Raw genomic sequence first — 20,182 nt, forward strand, 5'->3', positions numbered from 1 at the left:
GGGTGGAACGTACACGTCTCCATTTCGATCAGATGGGAAGTCTTCGAGGAGTTTCAGCATAAACCAGAACATGTCCGCGTCGGTTTGATCGCGGTACAGGTCATTGCGGACCGCCTTGAAGAAATCGGACAGCTTGATTTTTCCAGGGGATCGCTCCGGGTCCTCTACAGGTGGGATCTGCCATTGGGCTAGGCGGCGTCGGAATTCTGGGTGGAACGAGATATGGGTTAGTCTTGTTATAGGCAGATGCATGTTGAGTGCCGTTGTGATTTCGAGGGTGTAGGATTGCGTACCAGGATCATCATCCGATGGCATGAACTTCGCATCGACTATGGCCTCGAAGGGGACCTCTTCTTGGACATCGACCTCAGCGTTGACAACGATTGGGCCCTCCTTGCACGGGAGGGTCTGGTAGATCAATTGCTCGACAGCGAAGTTGGTGCCACAACCTTGACTGCCTGCGTCTGCTTCACTCTCAATCTGCGACTTGCGCTGGTAGGATTGTGGGGCCTCTGGGGCACTGCTGCCACTGATAAAACCCAACGCCGCTTGTTTGGAGACCAGACGTAGTCGAACTCCCACCTTGAAGCTGTAACGTTGTGGCTTGGGCTTTGATTTGGAGACTTTTGCTGGCTTGCGTTCCTCTAAAACTTGGAAGATCTCACGACCCACTGGGCCCTTCGAGCGGAGCTGATACCTGCGGCGGCTTGCTGCCCCTGTCTGGGATTGGGTTTGGCGTTGTGCTGGCATCTGTGGCCACTTGACTCTAGAAAACTAATACAGCTTGGTTTGCGAACAATGATTGAGACGGACAATTGTTATGATGAATAGTGACCAGTGTATCTACCTACAGGAAAAAGAGTAGCAGCCAGATGGCGGCTTCGTATGATTTAAAGGGGCGGACATTTTCTCTATAGGCGTTGAAAACAAAGACCATTGAGGACAAGTAGACAATCGGATTCTTTCACACCTTCCATCCGTCTGGCTATCTCGAAGGGCTTTGTTGCTCATGGAGAAGTATGAACAAAGGCTGCGAATTGGGAATTTGACGCCACTTGGACAACGAACAATGGGGTTTCGAAGTACCTTGTTAGGGCTTGCGATTTTGCCAAAGAAAGGTCTGCAAAGGGATCCAGCGCAAGTTTCATGGCAACAGGTTGTAGGATGTGTGGCTAGCTAACAATTCTGGTAGGTGAATCGAAAGTAGAAGCAAGGCCATTCTTACCACGAAGGAAGTGGCTCCTACATGTTGAATATGCATTAGGGATGAGACTCCTCCCCAAGCATTGGGACGGAATAGATCTCCCTTAAAAATGAGGTATACGTACTGGAAGCGGCGCGTGGATCAGATCAACTCCCCTTCGGTCTTAGAAAGAGAATTTCCTTAGCAGAGAAAGCATATGAAGGTATATTTGTGTCCTGGTGACTTAATGTTCGAGTCAATGTGATGAGATCGGTTCAAACATTGTCGTATCTAGACTTTCCACTTATACTTTACCAGAACAAGTCTCAAGTCTCATCTCAGCCTCTCATCCTCTAAATTGACTTTCAAGTGTCCCCACGAGACGAGCGTTCACTTTACTTGATGCAGTTGTGATGCAGGATGTGTGTCGTTGTATGAGGTCTGCTGAACGCAAGAATAGGAGTGGCGGACTGCTGAACACGCACATATAAGTCAAGTAGATCTTGACATGGTTCGAGCGCAAAGAATCGTTCAAGATTCATACAACGTCTCCCTTAGAAATCGGGTATATCACCTCTCTTACTGGAAAGTAACAAGATCATCGTTGAAGACCTGAAACTAAGGTCTAACCTTTTCTAGGTCCATTCTCGAAAACACCATGCCGTCCTCCAAAACCGACACAGGCATCCGGCTCCCTCAGAACGATGATCAGACTCGTCGTTTGAGAAGCACCACTCAAGATCAGAAGGCTGCCTCTCGACTGCAGGACGCCTCTCTCTCAGGAAGCACAAGGGCCGCAGCTGCTGATCCGACTTCAAGCTGGACACCGGAAGAGATGTTCGAGTCTACTGCCAATCAATACAGCGATCCAATCCCCGATCGATACTCCTTCACCGACGGGGCTAGAATGGAGAGAGGAGCTTATGGTAACGATGAGGCGGATGCATTTGAGGCTGCCAACGACGAATTTGATTAAGTCTTCATGTTGTGATCATGGTTTGGCTGAAATGTGCGCACTTTCATGGGTACCTCTGCACTGGCTAGACTATCCAAGGGCCCATAGATTTAGTTTCAATTATCAGTATCGACAATATCGAAAATCGTGACACTTGTATCCATAGATACCTAGTAGTTGTTTTCTATAGTGGGGGAAGAGAAGTCCACTAGACATGGCTGGCAGATCGATTCAGTTGTCCAGATTGCCGATTCGCTTTCCGCGGAATTGGCCTGTCCTATCGGCATGTGACTTTCCCGCTTATCGACAAGCTTCTCCGCATCCGCCATTTACTCCGACATCTTTCTTCCCCTTCCCTTCTTCTTTCCTCCTTTCTTACCATTCAATCTTTTCATATTTCACCATCATAGCTCACAATGTCTTCTATCTGCTCTACAAGTCGTGGTCTTCGCCTCTTGGCTGCCAATTCGCGCTCTCGCAGCGTAGCTCTGTTGTCACAACCCCTCATTGCTTCTCCCCGCCTTCTCCGCTCCGCCGCCGTCTCTCCGACTTCTACTGCTCGCCCTCGTTTTGCAATTGCTCCGTTGCGCGCAAACGGAGGCTTGCGCTATGCATCCTCTTCAAGCTCCACCGGCTCGCTCAAGAAAACGCAACTGTACGATGTCCATGTTGCAAACGGCGCAAAGATGGTGCCTTTTGCGGGGTTCTCCATGCCCCTCCAATACTCCGACCTGAGCCATGTTGAGAGCCACCACTGGACCCGCGAAAAGGCCAGTTTGTTTGACGTTAGCCACATGTAAGCTCCAGTGCCCGAACATCTACCTTCAGTTCATTCTTGCTAACACAGACATGCAGGGTTCAGCACCACTTGAGCGGCCCCGGCGCCCTGGAACTTCTCATGAAAATCACGCCCTCCTCCCTCGACAAGCTCAAGCCCAACACATCGACCCTCTCTTGCCTCCTCGAAGATGGCACAGGCGGCATCCTTGATGACACTGTGATCACCCGCTTGTCTTCTGATACCTTCTACTTCGTTACCAACGCTGGCCGCCGCGCTGAAGATCTTGCCTTTCTCCAAGCTGAGATTGACATCTACCGGTCCACTCACGGCCCTGAGTCCATCAACTGGGAGATTCTCGATGACCGTGCTCTCGTTGCCCTGCAGGGTCCTCTGGCTGCTTCTATCCTTCAGCCTCTGGTCAAGGACTCCGACCTCAGCAACCTCTACTTTGGCAACTGCCGGTCGATCACTCTGACATTCCCCGATGGAACCTCGAGCGCGGAGCCCCTTCTGGTCTCTCGGACTGGATACACGGGTGAGGATGGCTTTGAGATTAGCATTCCCACTGCTAAGGATCCTTCCCTTCCCCGCCGTGTGACAGAACTCCTTTTGTCGAATCCCGAGCAGGTGCGCCTTGCCGGACTCGCCGCTCGTGACTCTCTCCGCCTCGAGGCAGGCATGTGTCTGTACGGCAGCGACATCTCTACTTCGCAGACACCTCCCTCTGCATCCCTGACCTGGCTTGTGGGCAAGGAGCGTCGCGATCCCGCCACCGCCAAATTCAACGGCGCTGCTACGATCCTTCCTCAGGTCGCTTCCCCTGCCAAGACTCTTTCCCAGCGCCGGGTGGGATTCACCGTTGAGAAGGGATCCCCTGCTCGCGAAGGCGCTATCATTGTGGATCTCAACGACGAGTCTCGTGCGCAAATCGGAGTGATCACCTCCGGCCTGCCGAGTCCGTCGCTAGGAGGTGTGAACATCGCGATGGGATACATCAAGAATGGCTTGCACAAGAAGGGAACCGAGGTGGGAGTGTTGGTCCGGAATAAGGTTAGAAAGGCCACGGTCACCGGGATGCCGTGGGTTGAGAGCAAGTTCTACCGGCCCAAGGCTTAGATTGGAAACTGTTTTCGAGGACTCGTTACATGGATAGACATTAGGTATTTTCAGCGTCTGTTTTTGCTTCATCTGGGTACGATATTTCAGATTCCCCAGTCTCTTGTTTTGCGATGATGGTATGACGTCAAGTCCGGTTTGCAATGTACTGTACATACAAAGTTTATGTTTTGGCCCTCTGCATGTTTAGCTTCAACCAGTGGATATTCGAGGCTCACCGCTTGGTGATTTCAACTTATGCCTCAAACAATTAAGATTCAATCGCATAGAATAGCTTTTTTTTTATAAAGGTGCAGCGTCATCCAGGAGAAATAGCGGCTGTTTGTACCCCAATGCGATAAGACCGTTTATGCCTTGGGTATCAGGCGTCTCACAGCATGTTTGGGACATTTGCATCACAGTCACGTGCAGATAGCCTTCTGTTTACATCCTTACGTGCCGTGGTCACCAATCGCTCTATCCCCATCCTATACCTTTAATTGTTTTAAACCAGGTATACAATCGCCAGTATCCCAATCTCTGCCTCGAATGACCTCGCGAGCGACAACTCAACAAAGAATGGGCATCGACAGCACCGCCGAAGACGTAAGCTCCTATCTCAATCCCCTCTACCCTCTCCGCGCGGAGCCTACCCAATTGTCCCAGAAACGCAACCCGAAGACTTGCTTCCCCCCCTTTTCAACATGAACACAAACCACTAACCCGCCCCCAAAAACAGTATGATCTAAGTCTACATACCCTCTCCCTCGAGAGAGAATATGACCAGACCGTGAGCACCGCGGCGCAGCTCCTCGACCAGGAAGCCCGCCGCGTCCACCGGGTGGACCAGCTGCTGCAGCAGTTCGAGAACGAGAACCTGCAGCAGCAGCTCGACCAGGCGCGCCAGGAGATCGGGCGGGTGCGCTCCGCCGAGCTGGAGATCCTGGGGAGGTTGAATCAGGTCGCGCTGGAGCGGGACCGCATCCAGCAGACGGTGTATGTGCTGGGGCACGAGAAGGAGAATCTTGCTGTAAGTTTGACGTCCTTCCTCTTCTACTTGCTGCTTTGCTTTTATGAGTCGGGGTTTTGGGGAGCGGATGGAGGAGAGGGGCTTTTTCTTCCTGCTGTTGTGTTTGTTTGGTGCATCGTTGGATCTCTGTTCGTGCCAAGGCATTTGCTAAAAGTTCCGACCAGCGAGAGCTGGAATCCATGTCCGACACATCCGTCGAGGTGAAAACCTTGATGATGGAGAAGATGCGGCTGGCCAAGGAGTTGGCCGGGGTGCAGACCGAGGTGCAGCGGTTGCAGTCGGTGGAGAGCTCGTCGCAGACCCTCCTGGCGGAGAAGCAGGCGCTCTCACGGCAGCTGAGTTCGCTGGAGGTGGAGCTTGAGAATGAGAGGCGCGCGCACGAGCGGACGCGTTCTGCTCGCGGGGGGTCTGAGCAGCAGCAGCAACAACAACAGCAACAATTACAACAACAGCTACAAAAACAGCAGCAACAACAACAAGCAGCCACTGCAAAGTGGAATGCAGAGAAAGCCGCGCTGGAAGACAAGATCGAGACGCTTACTAAAAAGCTCTTCGCGACCAAGGATCAGCTCCGCAAGGCCCAAATCAATAACAGCAACAGCAGTAGCTCCATCCAGCAGCAGCAACCCCTCCAGGCCGGGACGAGTATCGTCCCCGTCAAATGGTCGAGGGAGCAGTCCTCGACCGACCGATATGCGGCCGCCGCGCGGATCAACCCGGAATTGACGATCGCGACGCCCGGCGCGGTCCGCGCCAAGAACGCGGAGAGGGAGAAGCGCGCCGCGGCCGTCGCAGCCCTGCCCGGCGAGAAATCCGCCTTCTCGATCACCCCGTTCCTGAACCGGACCACCGGTGCTCCGTCGGCTGAAGCAGATTCCAACGAGAATCATGCCGACAACGCCAACAACGACAGCGACCAGGAGTCCTCCTCGCTCGAGGACAGTATCATCCGTGAACCGGATGTCCCCGCCCCTACTACTGCAGCAGCAGCAGCAGCACAAAGATCCCGCCAACTATCCCTGGGCTTGGGCAAGGCACGGCCGGAAAAGACCACCGCTGCCACTACCACAACTACAGCGACAGCTGGCAATTCGCGAAGACCGAGACAGGCGTCGAGGCGGCTGGATCCGATCGACGACGACGACGACGATGACATCTTTGGCGCGGGAAATGTCTCGATGCTGGCCAAGCCGCAGGTCCGCAAGCGCAAGCTGGGCGGGCAGCAGAAGAAGCTGATCATCGATGAGGAGGACGATGATATGGACTTTGATTTCCGGAAGGCGGGCACGGCGCGCGGTCGGGGGTTCGGCGGTGTCCCGGCCTTTTCGCCGTTGAAGCGCGATAGGAGGTGAAAATCCCTTTTGAGTTCTGGAGTTCGCGGGGATGTCTATATATCTTCTCTTCTACGGGTGTCAGGCGGGCTTAATGCGCTAATCTAATCTGGAAATTGGATGACTTGAACGTGGTCAGTCACGGTGCCCTGGCGGTGTGACCGCCGCTGTCTGGCTTTTACATACTGAGGATGTCAGCTCGGTCTAGTACGCTGAGGAGCTCGGTAGACTACGATTCCATGCAGGGTCCGACTAGTAAGTATATTCGTGGATTTATGCCATTTGATTAAGTAGCACCTATACACATATGCAAGATGATTCGGCTTGTAGCAGCCATTCATAAGTTGCCCGTAGATCATCCAATGTTGACCACAAACTAACGAGGGGGTGCTCCAAAACGAAGGATCTTTTACACCAAAGGCTTAATTCGTGAGTGCATACTCATTAGTGCACGGCACTCTGGTCACGGTAGAAGTCACAGGCATGGGGATGCTGCAGACAATACTTGGGCACGAGCGGGCTCGCCTGCACGCCGTTGGCGACGAGGTACTCGCGGAAGTTCAGGATGCGCTGGGTCATCAACGTGGTGCGCTTCTGGCCCTGCTCGTCGCGGTTGCCGGACCAGACGAGCTCGGCCAGGGCCGCGGCGCGGGGCCAGAAGCGGCTGGAGACGGTCACGTCGTCGACCTGCTCGGACCACAGCGGCGCGACCGCGCCGATGACGTGCGCGGCCTGGGCGTCGGTCAGGTTCGTGGTGAAGTCGTAGTCGTAGATGCGCTGCCAGGTCTTGTAGGGCCCGCACCAGCTGCCGCCGTTGCCGCCGTAGTTGAAGTTCGGGGTGCTGGGGTCCGGGTTGCTCATGACATTGTAGCGGGGGTCGTTGGTGATGAAGCCGCCGAAGCCGCAGTCCAGGTACATGAAGTCCGACGACGAGACAATGACATCGTAGCCCTGCGTTGTCAGCTTGCTGATGTAGTCCAGCCCGTTGTTCCACGACTGCATGACGATGTCGGTGGGGACGTCGTGCGCGTGCTCGGTCGAGAGCACGATGTCCTCCCACATGACCAGTCGGCGTGAGGTGCTGTAGTTGCGAAAGATCGGGACCGCATTGTCGATCCAGTGCTGCGCCAGGTCGTTGTAGGTCCGCGAGGGGTCCTCTTGGAACCACTCCGTCACGTACGTGCTGAAGTTGAAGCAGTTGGCTTGGATCTCATCCGCGCCGACGTGGAACCAGTTGTCAGGGAAGATATCCGAGAGTTCGTTGTACACGTCCCGCACCACATCGTATGTGCCGGGGTAGATGATGTCCAGCTGGCCCGGGTTCGGCTCGACTGCCGTGTGCAGAGCCCAGTCATCGTTCGACCACCACGAGTTGATACAGGTTACCATCTCTGGATCCGCGTTCTTCCATCCCGACGAGGAGTGACTGGGCATGTCAACCTCGGGGATCACCCGGATGGCACGAGCCCGGGCATACGCAACCACACTGCGCATATCTGCGTGAGTGAAGATCTCGCGCGGCGAGTACGCATCCTGGATCATCTCGGGGTGGGAGTCGATCTGCACGGGCCAGGATTGGGTGTCATCGAGGTGCCAATGCAGGACGTTCAGCTTCGAAAGTGCCATTCCGTCCAACTGCTCGTAGATCTTGCCGACGGAGATGAAGTTCCGTCCCGTGTCAATCATGATACCACGGTACGGATAGAGGGGTGCGTCTTGGATTGAGACACACTGTTCGATGATCAGGCCACCCGAGCCGTCCGAGATTATCAGCTGCTGAAGGGTGGTGAACGCATGGAGCGCTCCCCAGACCGTCGCGGCCCTGATATTAATCGTGCTGCTCCCCTCAGTCAATTCAAGAGTGTAGGACTCGTCGACACCATGTTGAAGGTCCGCAGTGATGTCTTTCACTTCCACGTCGACATATTGCACCGAGGGCGCTGAGACGCGCTTAATTCTCTGAGCGGCCTTGGGAGATGCAGTTGGGAAGGGCTGGAAGCTTGAGATGGGGGCTTCGGTGGCGGCAGGTACCCACTGCAGGTCCACCATGGTGTTCCAGGCGCGATTCCAGGCATTGGCGAGGATGTTGTCGTCGGTGTCGTTAGGTGCCCGTAAAGTCACAAAACCAGCCAAGTGCTTGGGTCCAGACGATCCCCAAGTGATGTTACGCGGGGCAGGCAAGGGGTTCACTGAGACAGCGGAGGCCGTAGCCAGTACTAGAAATACTGGCCAAAGGCGACAAACCAACATTGTAGACGGATATCCAATTCGATTCAAGATAGACGAGAAGTGGGAGATTGAAGGGTGGCACGGAAGCAAGAGAAGAAAGAAATAAAGAAAGATAGATCAGAGAAGAAAAAGGCCAGGTGATGGATGGCCAAGGCACCTCCAGGACAGGGGTTGCAGAAGAGGGGGCGGATCAGCATTCCAAGGTGTTTGCTGCTGCATGTTTAGCTTAGATTCACTTGCGCGAAGTATGATAGAGTGGTTGGCGTGAATGTGGGTGAATCGGTGCTAGACTAGTAGCTGGCAGGGTGGTACTACTACCAAACACTAGTCGACAGAAGATGAAAGGGTAGTATTTGAGTGGAGACGTGAGACTATTGACAGCCTACGAGTAGAGGAAAATTGATAGGAGATAAAGTGCGGAGTAACTTTAGGAGGGAGTGGTTAACTTGGTAGTACAGTAACTTACAACAAACATCGCAAACAAACAAACCAAGCAATTCTCAAGCCTCAGGCCGCTAGTGTATGCCTTATGGGTCTGTTTCCCGATCGGTTTCATTTCCGCTTAGCCACTTAATGCCAGACCACACTACTCATACATACCTAGTACTTACGTCTGTACCTTAGTACTGTGGACTCCAGTCAGAACTTACCATGGTAGGTGGTGCAATCAACTGTTCTGAGTGGGCCGCTATAGCAGCTGTCATATTACGAGTGACGGCGCCCACTACGTCATTTACCGGCAACCCGGTTTAAAAATGATGATGATTTCATACTTCCCCTCTATCCACCGTGTTGTTTATTTACTGCTGCTCGCCTTCTCGAAAGAAAAGAAGATACAGTGCTGCTACCACAGACTCCCTAGTTTTTTATCCATCCTCCATACAAGGCCTGTGCGCTTGACTCTCGTGCATTACTGCCAGTGCCGACCTAACAATGTCCCTCAACACGGCGACCGGCGTGGCGACCAGCGGCCTACAGGGCCGACCCCCTAAGCTGACCGGGGACGTCAAGTCTACGGTTCAACAGGGCCACAAGACGGTCAACAAGACTGCCCAGAATACCACCGATTCGGTGCTGCCCGGCCAATTTCCTGGAGACGAAGACGGAGTCAAGTCCGCCCAGCGCGATCAGAACAATGACGGCCCGATTCTTTCTCCTATGCGCGACTGGTATCGTCGCTGGGTACCCCGAATGTTCGACAAGATGGAGTCATACCTCATGGGCTGGCTCTCCTGGCTCTTGCCGGGACCACGACAAGCCCGGCTGTACGACGCCGCATCCAAGCGGCCGGCTAGTACAACCTTCCTCATCTGCCAGCTGCTTTGTTGCGGAGTCCCGTTGCTCGTCTTCCTGGCCGGTGTCTTTTTGTTCGCTGCCGTGGCAATTATTCTCTGGTGTGTTCTGTCGCTGCTCATCCTCGGTCCGGTCCTCTTGGTGGCTAGCATGATGGGTGTCTCGCTGTGGGGCTGGGGCTGGTTCTTCTACAGCGTCATCAAGTGGGTCGATCAGACCTATCTGGGTGGTATGCTTTCTCGGTTCTGGATGTCGCGAAGCTCGTCTGATGACGACGACGACGAAAACTCGGGCAAGGAGGAAGGGAAAGAGAAGGGTGGTGAGAAAAAGGAAGGATGAGCAGAGCCAAATGACGACCAAGACTGTGGAAGGGGTGCGGATATGGAGGAGTGGTCATTGTGGAGTCAGAACGGTCTAGGGAAATTGAGCCGTCGATGTATAGCCTAGTCGCTGTTCATTGAATTCTTGTAATTATTTTCTGACAAATTTAAACTTATTCTCTCATAGATCATCAGGAGACAAATGATTCCCTCAGCTTTGACCAAGTCGCTGCCAGAAGACCCTTCTCAGGCAGCTGATGGCTGCAAAATTCATTCCACTCCCACATCTTATGCGCCTGAAGACTGCTGGTCATCTCTTTCCACTCCTCGGGCTGGGGATAAGGAGACTTGTCAAAGACCAGACGCATGGCCCATTTTGAGGCATCTCCACCTTGTCTGTCACCCGCTCTATCATGTTGCGTAAGGAATGATCCTCGTTCCAATCGTACGGTGAAAAGCTTGGGCTCAAAAGCCTCGTCGGTGAGTAGAGCTTCGTTGATGCGGCGGCCAGGTGGAACATAAGTTCCTGGAGTCTGTCGCTTGGAGAGTCGGATCTCAATCTCGAATTCGCTAAGAAGGCCATCGGCGGTGGTCACAGCAACCTGCTCGAGAGAAGCTGGGCGCAGAGATCTCCAATGCAACTCTGCCATAATCCACACTTGTGTTTCGTAACGACAGATCAACTGGCTCGAGTTAGCTTTGATGATCTCGCGGACATGAAGGAAAGGGGTAAAGCCTTACGTGGCCAGCTCCATTCGGATGAAACCTAATCTCATTGCTCTGCATGGGATCCCAGAACCAGGATTGTCCGGTGAGAATTGACAGGACGGATTCGCTTGATTTGCTCATATTGTCTCGACGAATACCACCAATTTTCAACTTTTGTAAAACAGATGGTCTCAGAAAGAAACGTGGAGGAAGCGGTTTGATATATGATGATGCCTTTCACGTGGGGGCCTTTTACTGTGGCTGTTTCAAACTGCCATGCTGGTAAGGCTGACAGACACCAGGCCCTGAGACGCTAACCTGTTTGGCATGTTTGGGGCTGAAATTGACACAGCCCCCTAGTCTCAACATCCGAAGAAGTCGTGCTGTCAGTTCTTTTGTGCAGGGTAGATGTACTGTCCCAGGATGAGGTTAACGAAGGGAAATAAGCCTGAGCAATCTAGGACCAGATGAGGCTTTTGCACAGATATATCTGATCGCGGCCGGGCCGGCAATGCAGTCTGATTTAAATAGGATGGCAGAGATGTTGGGCCAAGCCGATCAGCCGCCCAAAGTTCTGAGTGCCTCACTACTATTCACTCAAACTTTCCTATCTACTTGCGTTATCTTTGGTCTTCTGCTTTATCATGGCTATCATGGGCTTAAAGGACGGCGTTATCGGGCCGCGCTCTCCGCACGCCCCGCCGTCATCGGCCCGACACGTGACCCCGGGCCAATGAGACTCTTTGTGGAGTAAATACAGCCGACTGACGACATCCGAAGCTGGAGCTTATCAACAATTCCCCAGAGCGGGATTGTTATTTGAACCCCACGATTGCCCCTCGTTGACTTCCCCTCAACCATTCTACACTTCTCTTCATTACTCTTTGCCAACCCTACTGTCTTGTCTCACAGTGATATCCGGCAAGATGACCGGGTCTGATGACAAGATTACCATTTCCATCGACCGTGGCGGTACCTTCACCGACGTACACGCCGTCGTGCCCGGTCGCCCCGACATCATCCTCAAGCTACTATCCGTTGACCCCGGCCACTACCAAGATGCACCCACCGAGGGTATTCGCCAGATCTTGGAGCTCGTCACAGGCGAGCCACATCCACGAGGGGAGCCTCTCAAACTCGACCGCATCAAAAGTCTTCGCATGGGGACGACAGTGGCTACCAATGCACTGCTGGAGCGCAAGGGCGCTCGGTCAGTCCTTCTCACCACCAAGGGCTTCCGCGATCTGCTCCGGATCGGTGATCAATCCCGTCCCAACATCTTCGATCTGTCCATGGCGAGACCCGGCGTCCTGCCGGAGAGAGTCGTGGAAATTAACGAGCGGGTGGTCCCCTGCCACCCGCTTGCAGACAAAGACTGCTTCTCTGAAGCTCGAGTCGTCGAAGGCACAACTGGGGAACAATTTCGGGTGGTACAGGAACTTGATATCGACGAAGTGCGGCGGGTCCTGCAGGAGTTGAAAGACCAAGGTTACCAGTCATTATCGGTCGCGTTGGTCCATTCATTCGCGTACCCTGAGCATGAGCGCCAGATTGGTGAGGTGGCCGAGAGCATGGGCTTCTCAGTGACCTTATCTTCGAAACTACAGCCAATGATTAAGGTTGTCCCTCGAGGCATGTCTGCCGCGGCGGATGCCTATCTCACCCCTGTCATCAAGACCTACATCGACTCTATCTCGGACAGCTTCGAGGGCGGTCTTGAGAAGCAACACGAATGTCGCTTTGAATTCATGCAGTCAGATGGTGGTCTGGTAGATTTCCGCAGGTTCAGCGGGCTGAAAGCGATTCTATCCGGTCCGGCTGCTGGAGTGGTCGGATTCGCGGCCACCAGCTGGGATCCGAAGGAGAAAACCCCAGTGATCGGATTTGACATGGGTGGCACATCGACGGATGTATCCCGCTACGATGGACATCTTGAGCATGTGTTTGGATCCAAGGTTGCTGGTGTTCTTATCCAATCCCCGCAATTGGATATCAACACTGTGGCCGCTGGTGGTGGTTCCATCCTCTCGTGGCGCAATGGTCTCTTCTATGTTGGACCCGAGTCAGCGTCAGCCCACCCTGGCCCTGCTTGCTATCGCAAAGGAGGTCCGTTGACAGTCACCGACGCAAATTTGTTCCTTGGTCGGCTGTTGCCAGAATACTTCCCTCACATCTTTGGAGAAAATGAGGATCAGCCGCTCGACTTAGAGGTCACCACGAAGCTTTTTAAAGAACTCACAGAGAAGATCAACTCCGAGCGGAAGGAGAAGGGCCAAACAGAGTTCACTGCAGAAGAGGTCGCATTGGGATTCCTGAAGGTCGCAGATGAATCAATGGCGCGCCCAATCCGCAACCTTACTGAAGCCCGTGGCTTTGAAACTGCTTCCCATCATCTTGCATGCTTCGGTGGTGCAGGAGGGCAGCATGCCTGTACGGTTGCTGCCTCATTGGGCATCTCTCGCATCATTATTCACAAGTTCTCCTCTGTCCTATCTGCGTACGGTCTGGCACTGGCCGAGGTTGTCAAGGAGTCGCAAGAGCCCCTCTCCACCGAATACTCGACTTCCCGCTCCACTCTCGACAAACGCTTCGATGACTTGATCCAAGCGGCCGTGAAGGATATGGAGAGTCAAGGATTCTCAGCTGATCAAGTTCGACACGAACTTTATCTCAACTTGCGCTATGAAGGCTCAGACACAAGTCTCATGATCTTGAAGCCTGAAGACGACTCCGACTTCCTGGAGGAGTTCAGTGCCAGACATCGCCGAGAGTTTGGCTTCAACTCCGATCGGCCAGTCTTGGTGGACGATGTCCGCGTTCGTACGATTGCTTGCTCCAAAGTGCGTGAGGAAGTAAGCCCTCTGGTACAGCTCCGCGAAGCCACAATCAAGGATGTTAGCGGTGACTCAGACACTATCTCGAAAGCCTATTTCGATGGCAAATCCGAGCGGATCGATACTCCTGTGTACCAGCTGAACAAACTAGACAAGAACACTCGAGTACACGGTCCAGCAATCATCATTGATGAGACGCAAACAGTTGTGGTTGCGCCTAATGCCGAGGCCAAGATTCTGGATACTTGCATTGTGATTGATCTCCAGGAGCTACCAAAGAGCAGTGAAGATGAAGCTACATCTTCCTCTGGTATTGATCCTATCCGCCTCACTATCTTTGGTCATCGCTTCATGTCCATCGCCGAGCAGATGGGCCGAACCTTGCAGAAGACGTCCGTGTCGACTAACATCAAGGAGCGCCTGGACTTCTCTTGTGCCCTCTTCTCTCCCGATGGCGGCCTGGTAGCCAACGCGCCCCATGTGCCTGTTCACCTTGGCTCCATGCAGTTTGCTGTACGCTACCAACACCAGAAGTGGCTGGGCAAGCTTCAGGACGGCGACGTCTTGGTTGCCAACCACCCTAGCTGCGGTGGAACTCATCTGCCTGATATTACTGTACGTGATTCTTTGAACGTATTTTAGTGAACAGGACTGACCTTCACCTAGGTAATTACCCCTGTATTTGACAGGCCCGGTGGTAGCGAGATCATGTTCTATGTTGCCTCTCGCGGTCATCATGCCGACATTGGTGGTATTCTCCCGGGGTCCATGCCGCCCAAGTCGACCGAATTGTGGCAGGAAGGTGCTGCCATCGAAGGTGACAAGATTGTCAGCAACGGTGTGTTTGATGAGGAGCGGATGATCGAGCTTCTGGTTCACAAACCCGCGCAATACCCCGGTTGCTCTGGAGCTCGTTGCATCTCGGACAACCTGTCGGATCTGAAAGCACAGATCGCCGCCAATACCCGTGGTATCTCCTTGATTCAGGCTCTTTTTGCAGAGTATGGAGTTGAGACGGTTCAGAAGTACATGTATGCCATTCAGGCTACGGCCGAGACTGCGGTACGCAATCTGCTGAAGGACCTCCACAAGAAGTTTGGTGGTCAGCCATTGGAGGCAGTTGACTACATGGACGACGGGACCCCGATCAAGCTGAAGGTCACTATCAACGGAACTGATGGGTCCGCGGTGTTCGACTTTGAGGGCACTGGTCCGGAAGTCTATGGAGGGTGGAACGCGCCAATTGCCATCACCCACTCGGCCATCATCTACTGTCTTCGATGCATGATCAACGCGGACATGCCTCTGAACCAAGGCTGCCTGGCCCCCATCGACATCCGGGTACCCTCGCCCAGTATCCTCTCGCCCACGAAAGCGGCAGCCGTGGTCGGAGGCAACGTGGTCACCTCCCAGCGTGTCACCGACGTGGTACTGAAAGCGTTCCGGGCGTGTGCGGCGTCCCAGGGCTGCTGCAACAACCTGACCTTTGGCACCAACTCCAAGAAGGACCCGGACACGGGCGAGATCATCCCGGGCTTCGGGTACTACGAGACCATCGCCGGCGGCAGCGGCGCGGGGCCGACCTGGAACGGCGAGTCCGGCATCCACGTACATATGACCAACACGCGCATCACAGACCCCGAGATCCTGGAAAAGCGCTACCCGACGCTGCTGCGCCAGTTCACTCTCCGCGACGGGTCCGGCGGCCAGGGCAAGCACCCCGGTGGCGACGGGGTCGTCAGAGAGGTCGAGTTCCTGTCCCCGATGGAGGTCTCCATCCTCTCGGAGAGACGGGTCTACCGTCCCTATGGTCTCGAGGGAGGTGACGATGCTCAGCCTGGAATGAACCTGTGGGTGACCACGGACCCGGATACCGGGGTGGAGAGGAAGGTCAACATCGGAGGGAAGAATACCGTCTCTATGAAGACGCATGACCGCATTGTGATCATGACGGCCGGTGGGGGTGGTTGGGGTGCTGTATCTGCTTGATGTGATGGAGAGTGGGTGAGATGGACAGCGTTGAATGGGTTCTTTAGAGGATTGATGTTTTTGGTATAATGATGTATATGGCTAGCGAGGCGTTTTAGATTGATACAGTCGGTATGAATTGTATACGTGCAAGATAACTATTGTCCAGATCAAGCGTTGACCGATAGAATGTCAATAACAGTGCGGGCTGAACAAGTGCGGAGAGCTAAACCTGAGAGTGGACGGACGAGCTTTCGGTTTTCAGTAAGACGGAGACACGGGTATCGTACGGGACCGCTTCAGTAATGATACTGTCTGGTGTTATCGTAAGCGTGTCAGTAATACAGCACAGCTTGGCAGACCGTACAATACACTCAATACAGAACCCCGCCGTCCCAGACCCACACTACTTACTGTAAGGTACGATAAAATGAAGCGGCATCCGTAGTTATCCCGCAGAATTGAATAATTCATCGCATGATGCCGGATCCAGCACAGCCATTGAGAAATATCAACTAAATCATAACTTTACAATTCGATCACATTATATACACCCAACCACCAAAGAATTCCCGAAAAGAAGGGTTACAACTTGGCATCCCACGCCATGCGATCCGAGCTTTCAAGAGGCCGCTCGCGCCCGTCCCACCACAGCGGACACAGCTGGAACCACTTCTCGCGGCTGCAGAAGACGTGGACGGAGCGCTTGTGGCCGAGGTCGACGTATTTCTGGACGGTCAAGCCCTGGGCGTTCTCGTAGGAGAGCACGGTGCCGCCGGAGGCCTTGGGCTCGCCGACGACGCACTGGGTGCGCGGCTCGTCCAGGAAGATGTAGTGGATGACGCTGGACCACCAGGCGTTGACGCGGAAGGCGCCGCGGATCTTGTTGTCGCCGACCAGCGAGTGGCGGCCGCGGTCGTAGTCGCCCGCGTCGTAGTGGGCGCCGTAGTGGTCCTCCTTTTTGCGGGGCAAAAAAAAAACAGATTAGCACACTGACGAGACAAAGACTCGGGGAAAGGATTCGGGGCAGGGGGGCCATGGGTACCTTGGCCCAATACACCTCGAAATAGGCGAACGGCTTCTCGTCGAACCGCCCAAACAGACACAGCACGTGCTTGTCCTCGTGCAGCTTCCGGAGGTAGTTGCGGTGGTGCTCGACGGAGCCGGTCTCGTTCCAGCCCTTGGCGACGCGGGGGTCGTTCTGCCACGTGTGGAACAGCTGCAGGTGCTCCTCGTTCCGCCAGTCGACCGCCATCAGCGAGAAGTGCTGGTCCAGGTGCGGGATGTAGCGGCTGTACACGAGGGCGCCCGGGGTGGGCTTGACGGGCCGGATCGGGTGGCGCGCGTACACGCGCTCCTCGGGGAACTTCATCGAGAACTCGTAGTTCTGCGCCAGCGGCGGGTACTGGCTGCCGGCGCGGCGGAGCTGGCCGTGGGTGCCCTGGTCAACGGCCCAGATGGGCCGCGGGCCCAGCGGGGAGCCGGCGCCCTGCCAGAAGGCGGACCGGAGGAGCACGACGGTCGGCAGCTGGGAGGGCTGGTTCTCGGTGCCGAAGGGCTCGCGCGGCGAGGGGAAGGCCACGGCCAGCCCCGTGCGGATGCACTCCTCGCGCACGATCGCGTGGCCGGGCCCCTCCAGGTCCAGCCGCACCGTCTCTTGCTCCGGGTGCGTGAGGAAGGTCGCGTGGATGAGGTTCCAGATCTGCGCCAGCGTCGGCGGCGAGCCGCTCGTCCAGCTGAAGGTTGTGCCCGGGCTGCGTTGGCTGCGCGCCCACGGGCTGTTGTTGTTCAGCGGGATCGCTTTGGCGGATTCATTGTAGCTGAGGTCGGTGTATTGGAGGGAGTCGTGGTGGAAGGGCTCGGGGAGGGGCTCCCCGGCCGCTTGGCTGTCGTGGAGGCGGAGTTGCAGGACGCGCGGGCTGGTGGATTCGGAGACAACGTGGATTTTGTAGGTGGTGAGATAAGGGTGGGGGAGTTTGACCCAGGGTAACGATTTGGTGGAGGACATGATGGGATGTGTTTTGAGAAAGTAGAGGAGGAGTGTGTAGAGGAGGAGAAGTGATCGAGAGCGGGAGAGGGGAGGGGAGGGGAAAGGATGGAGGGAGAAAGAAAGGAAGAAGAGGATGAAGGGAGGAGAGCTACAAATAACAACCTAAGTTAATCAATCAAATCAATCAATCAATCAATCAATCAGCCCGAGGTTCACGAAGGCCAAGTCAAGAGTGGAGCTTCTGCAATTTCGTATCGAACGTACCTATCTTTACCATTCCATAACTTACACACCGAACCGAACTTACTTCTTTCCGTACGGCTCCAGTCTTATCTCTCATAACATCATTTCATCTCACAACTCCCACCCTTCTCCTGAGGCCACTTCATTGCTACAACTACAACCCCCCTCCCCTCAATTCCCCTCCTCGAATTCAAATCAATCTATCCAACCATCCTAAAATCGATCACATCACCAACCATGTCCCAGAACCACCCGACAGTCCAAGGCTGCCTCATCAGCTTCCCCACCCCGCAAATCCTCCTCCTGACGCTCAACCGCCCCGAAAAGCGCAACTCCATCACTCTCGCCACGAGCCAAGAGATCCAACAACTCTGGTCCTGGTTCGACGTCCACCCGACCCTGCGCGTGGCCATCATCACCGGCGCAGGGGGTTCATTCTGCGCCGGAGCCGACCTGAAGGGTTAGTCACTCAGCAATCACCACCACCACCACCCCTCACTAACAACCGGAATCTCTAACCAACAGAATGGAACGACCTGAACGCCCGGGGCATCGAGAACAAAATGACCGCCCCCGGGCTAGCCGGGCTACCGCGCCGCCGCGGCGTGAAACCCATCATCGCCGCCGTCAACGGCTTCTGTTTAGGCGGGGGGTTCGAGATGATCACCAACTGCGACATCGTGGTGGCCAGCAGCATCGCGACGTTCGGGCTGCCCGAGGTGCAGCGCGGGATCGCGGCGGTGGCGGGCTCGCTGCCGCGGCTGGTGCGCGTCGTCGGCCGCCAGCGCGCCGCCCAGATCGCGCTCACGGGCCGGCCGTTCTCGGCCGCCCAGATGGAGCGCTGGGGGTTGGTCAATGAGGTCGTCGACACGCCGGAGGGGCTGGTGGACCGCGCGGTGGAGATCGCGACCGCCATCGCCAGCAATAGTCCCGATAGTATTCGGGTGACGCTGGAAGGGTTACATCTCGGCTGGGAGGAGGCTCATGTCGAGGTGGGCAGTGAGCGGTTGGTCGAGGAGTGGTATGGGAAGTTGATGGCCGGGGAGAATTTTCATGAAGGCGTGCGGGCGTTTGCGGAGAAGCGGGCGCCGCAGTGGAGGGCTTCGAAGTTGTGAAGTGGAGGATTTGGTGATTATGATGAGAATTTTGAAGGGGGGGGGGGATTTGTCGGGCTGAATGATACCACTACGTATGAAGAATGCATTGTTTGTTTACTTGGTACGGACTGACGTACGTCCGGTTCTGGTTACGTCCGGGATTGCGGGTGTTGTACGGAGGGGAGTGCTGTACAGTCGGAGGAGAAAAAGAGGGGGACACATCCTGCCACTGTTTCCACCTGAGAACCAAACTCTTGTTCTACTCCACGCAAGGTTGTCAGTCGGGTATGCAGGACGGTGGCAGTTTGGCGAGGAGACGAGACTTTCAGCAGATTTTGCTGGTTAGCGACCCCGAAGAAACGCAGCAGTGAGCTCCCTCCCGAGTGAGTGGTGTATTGTACACCTCTTGGCAACACTGGCAAATCAATTCAACCGAGGCACTTCGCTCGACCGGCATTTTTCGGCGTGGGGCTGGGTTGCGTTTCCAAATCCCGAAAGGAGTCTAGTGGGAATGGAGTTTTTCGCGCAGATAATCTAATCAGATCCTTCATTGGAAGGGAACCCACCCCGCTAGACCTGTATCTGATCCGCTTTGTCTAATCTGATCTTCTAGCTGTATTTGTGTTTTGTCACATTCTACCTGTAAACCAGTACAGTACCAGGCTTGCAGACCTGTATTGCAGACGGATACACAGTAACGCACTTTCGCCGTACCAGTACAGAATTAGAGTATTGATCATGTCATGAAATTTCTCTATTCCATCTCGAAGGTATTGCGGTTAATATAGACACCAGTCGGGCACGGTAAACCTTTAACCAGCCATCGGACTTCTTCAAAGACATCTCAACACCGCTAACCTTTTTTTCTTGATGGTCTGGTACCAGGTCTCTGCAGTGTGTATCTTGCTGCATGACTCCCTCTCTGAAAGGGTATGAAGAATCTTCCAGGGCCCTCGCAGTCGGTCTCAAGCACTGATTCTCCCACTCGAATTTGAGCACCCAATTAGGTCCCCTACTCCAAACCATAAGTTGTCTTACTTCCCTTGTCTTGAAGTTTTCTCGAGAGCCGCTGCGTCTAGGGCACTGACGACGTATATTTTGGGAAGAAGGACCGTCAGTTCCAAT

General features: G+C 54.6%; 10 protein-coding genes across 10 annotated transcripts; 6 read left to right on the top strand and 4 right to left on the bottom strand.

The window, feature by feature from the left end:
- Positions 1 to 54: 54 nt before the first annotated feature.
- BO72DRAFT_528357 (uncharacterized protein) lies at positions 55 to 750 on the bottom strand (the record flags this gene model as incomplete). The annotated part of the gene is made up of 2 exons (XM_040950175.1): positions 55 to 206; positions 294 to 750. Coding segments are annotated over 2 exons (609 nt in total), but the record flags the coding sequence as incomplete, so codon positions are not given.
- Positions 751 to 1,841: 1,091 nt separating this feature from the next.
- BO72DRAFT_496966 (uncharacterized protein) lies at positions 1,842 to 2,159 on the top strand (the record flags this gene model as incomplete). Its single annotated transcript, XM_040948666.1, has 1 exon — positions 1,842 to 2,159. One exon carries the CDS (start codon positions 1,842 to 1,844, stop codon positions 2,157 to 2,159), a length of 318 nt encoding a protein of 105 aa, XP_040800475.1.
- Positions 2,160 to 2,542: 383 nt separating this feature from the next.
- Positions 2,543 to 4,363, top strand: BO72DRAFT_477969 (glycine decarboxylase subunit T). Its single transcript, XM_040947469.1, has 2 exons — positions 2,543 to 2,934; positions 2,994 to 4,363. The coding sequence occupies exons 1-2, from the start codon at positions 2,555 to 2,557 to the stop codon at positions 4,033 to 4,035; spliced, it is 1,422 nt and encodes a 473-aa protein (XP_040800476.1). The 5' UTR covers positions 2,543 to 2,554; the 3' UTR covers positions 4,036 to 4,363.
- Positions 4,364 to 4,481: 118 nt separating this feature from the next.
- On the top strand, positions 4,482 to 6,565 carry BO72DRAFT_528360 (uncharacterized protein). Its single transcript, XM_040950176.1, has 3 exons — positions 4,482 to 4,620; positions 4,754 to 5,044; positions 5,209 to 6,565. The coding sequence occupies exons 1-3, from the start codon at positions 4,564 to 4,566 to the stop codon at positions 6,394 to 6,396; spliced, it is 1,536 nt and encodes a 511-aa protein (XP_040800477.1). The 5' UTR covers positions 4,482 to 4,563; the 3' UTR covers positions 6,397 to 6,565.
- A 58-nt stretch (positions 6,566 to 6,623) lies between these two features.
- Positions 6,624 to 8,981, bottom strand: BO72DRAFT_448736 (beta-N-acetylhexosaminidase). The gene has a single exon (XM_040944857.1). The coding sequence runs from the start codon at positions 8,623 to 8,625 to the stop codon at positions 6,820 to 6,822; it is 1,806 nt and encodes a 601-aa protein (XP_040800478.1). The 5' UTR covers positions 8,626 to 8,981; the 3' UTR covers positions 6,624 to 6,819.
- A 474-nt stretch (positions 8,982 to 9,455) lies between these two features.
- On the top strand, positions 9,456 to 10,446 carry BO72DRAFT_448737 (seipin co-factor family protein). The gene has a single exon (XM_040944858.1). The coding sequence runs from the start codon at positions 9,538 to 9,540 to the stop codon at positions 10,234 to 10,236; it is 699 nt and encodes a 232-aa protein (XP_040800479.1). The 5' UTR covers positions 9,456 to 9,537; the 3' UTR covers positions 10,237 to 10,446.
- Positions 10,230 to 11,251, bottom strand: BO72DRAFT_128790 (uncharacterized protein). Its single transcript, XM_040939078.1, has 2 exons — positions 10,959 to 11,251; positions 10,230 to 10,900 (listed from the first exon to the last, which is right to left on the bottom strand). Exons 1-2 carry the CDS (start codon positions 11,064 to 11,066, stop codon positions 10,409 to 10,411), a joined length of 600 nt encoding a protein of 199 aa, XP_040800480.1. The 5' UTR covers positions 11,067 to 11,251; the 3' UTR covers positions 10,230 to 10,408.
- A 480-nt stretch (positions 11,252 to 11,731) lies between these two features.
- Positions 11,732 to 15,877, top strand: BO72DRAFT_528363 (5-oxoprolinase). Its single transcript, XM_040950177.1, has 2 exons — positions 11,732 to 14,374; positions 14,426 to 15,877. Exons 1-2 carry the CDS (start codon positions 11,852 to 11,854, stop codon positions 15,746 to 15,748), a joined length of 3,846 nt encoding a protein of 1,281 aa, XP_040800481.1. The 5' UTR covers positions 11,732 to 11,851; the 3' UTR covers positions 15,749 to 15,877.
- Positions 15,878 to 16,278: 401 nt separating this feature from the next.
- BO72DRAFT_430533 (GNAT family N-acetyltransferase) lies at positions 16,279 to 17,806 on the bottom strand. Its single transcript, XM_040943110.1, has 2 exons — positions 16,773 to 17,806; positions 16,279 to 16,684 (listed from the first exon to the last, which is right to left on the bottom strand). Exons 1-2 carry the CDS (start codon positions 17,733 to 17,735, stop codon positions 16,313 to 16,315), a joined length of 1,335 nt encoding a protein of 444 aa, XP_040800482.1. The 5' UTR covers positions 17,736 to 17,806; the 3' UTR covers positions 16,279 to 16,312.
- Positions 17,807 to 18,075: 269 nt separating this feature from the next.
- sidH (enoyl-CoA hydratase/isomerase family protein) lies at positions 18,076 to 19,079 on the top strand. Its single transcript, XM_040943111.1, has 2 exons — positions 18,076 to 18,420; positions 18,486 to 19,079. Exons 1-2 carry the CDS (start codon positions 18,198 to 18,200, stop codon positions 19,073 to 19,075), a joined length of 813 nt encoding a protein of 270 aa, XP_040800483.1. The 5' UTR covers positions 18,076 to 18,197; the 3' UTR covers positions 19,076 to 19,079.
- The last annotated feature ends 1,103 nt before the right edge of the window (positions 19,080 to 20,182 follow it).

This window comes from Aspergillus fijiensis (genome assembly GCF_003184825.1).
Source record: "Aspergillus fijiensis CBS 313.89 unplaced genomic scaffold BO72scaffold_28, whole genome shotgun sequence".
NCBI classification, from domain to species: Eukaryota; Fungi; Ascomycota; class Eurotiomycetes; order Eurotiales; family Aspergillaceae; genus Aspergillus; species Aspergillus fijiensis.

Bases quoted from the DNA above. Each gene is read 5' to 3' on its own strand.
- BO72DRAFT_477969 (XM_040947469.1), top strand. From the start codon at position 2,555: ATGTCTTCTATCTGCTCTACAAGTCGTGGTCTTCGCCTCTTGGCTGCC. The intron at 2,935-2,993 runs GTAAGCTCCAGT...ACAGACATGCAG, and splicing joins TTGTTTGACGTTAGCCACAT to GGTTCAGCACCACTTGAGCG.
- BO72DRAFT_528360 (XM_040950176.1), top strand. From the start codon at position 4,564: ATGACCTCGCGAGCGACAACTCAACAAAGAATGGGCATCGACAGCACC. The intron at 4,621-4,753 runs GTAAGCTCCTAT...CCCCAAAAACAG, and splicing joins TCGACAGCACCGCCGAAGAC to TATGATCTAAGTCTACATAC. The intron at 5,045-5,208 runs GTAAGTTTGACG...AGTTCCGACCAG, and splicing joins ACGAGAAGGAGAATCTTGCT to CGAGAGCTGGAATCCATGTC.
- BO72DRAFT_448736 (XM_040944857.1), bottom strand. From the start codon at position 8,625: ATGTTGGTTTGTCGCCTTTGGCCAGTATTTCTAGTACTGGCTACGGCC.
- BO72DRAFT_448737 (XM_040944858.1), top strand. From the start codon at position 9,538: ATGTCCCTCAACACGGCGACCGGCGTGGCGACCAGCGGCCTACAGGGC.
- BO72DRAFT_128790 (XM_040939078.1), bottom strand. From the start codon at position 11,066: ATGAGCAAATCAAGCGAATCCGTCCTGTCAATTCTCACCGGACAATCC. The intron at 10,901-10,958 runs GTAAGGCTTTAC...AACTCGAGCCAG, and splicing joins ATCCGAATGGAGCTGGCCAC to TTGATCTGTCGTTACGAAAC.
- BO72DRAFT_528363 (XM_040950177.1), top strand. From the start codon at position 11,852: ATGACCGGGTCTGATGACAAGATTACCATTTCCATCGACCGTGGCGGT. The intron at 14,375-14,425 runs GTACGTGATTCT...ACCTTCACCTAG, and splicing joins CTCATCTGCCTGATATTACT to GTAATTACCCCTGTATTTGA.
- BO72DRAFT_430533 (XM_040943110.1), bottom strand. From the start codon at position 17,735: ATGTCCTCCACCAAATCGTTACCCTGGGTCAAACTCCCCCACCCTTAT. The intron at 16,685-16,772 runs GTACCCATGGCC...CCCCGCAAAAAG, and splicing joins TCGAGGTGTATTGGGCCAAG to GAGGACCACTACGGCGCCCA.
- sidH (XM_040943111.1), top strand. From the start codon at position 18,198: ATGTCCCAGAACCACCCGACAGTCCAAGGCTGCCTCATCAGCTTCCCC. The intron at 18,421-18,485 runs GTTAGTCACTCA...TCTAACCAACAG, and splicing joins CGCCGGAGCCGACCTGAAGG to AATGGAACGACCTGAACGCC.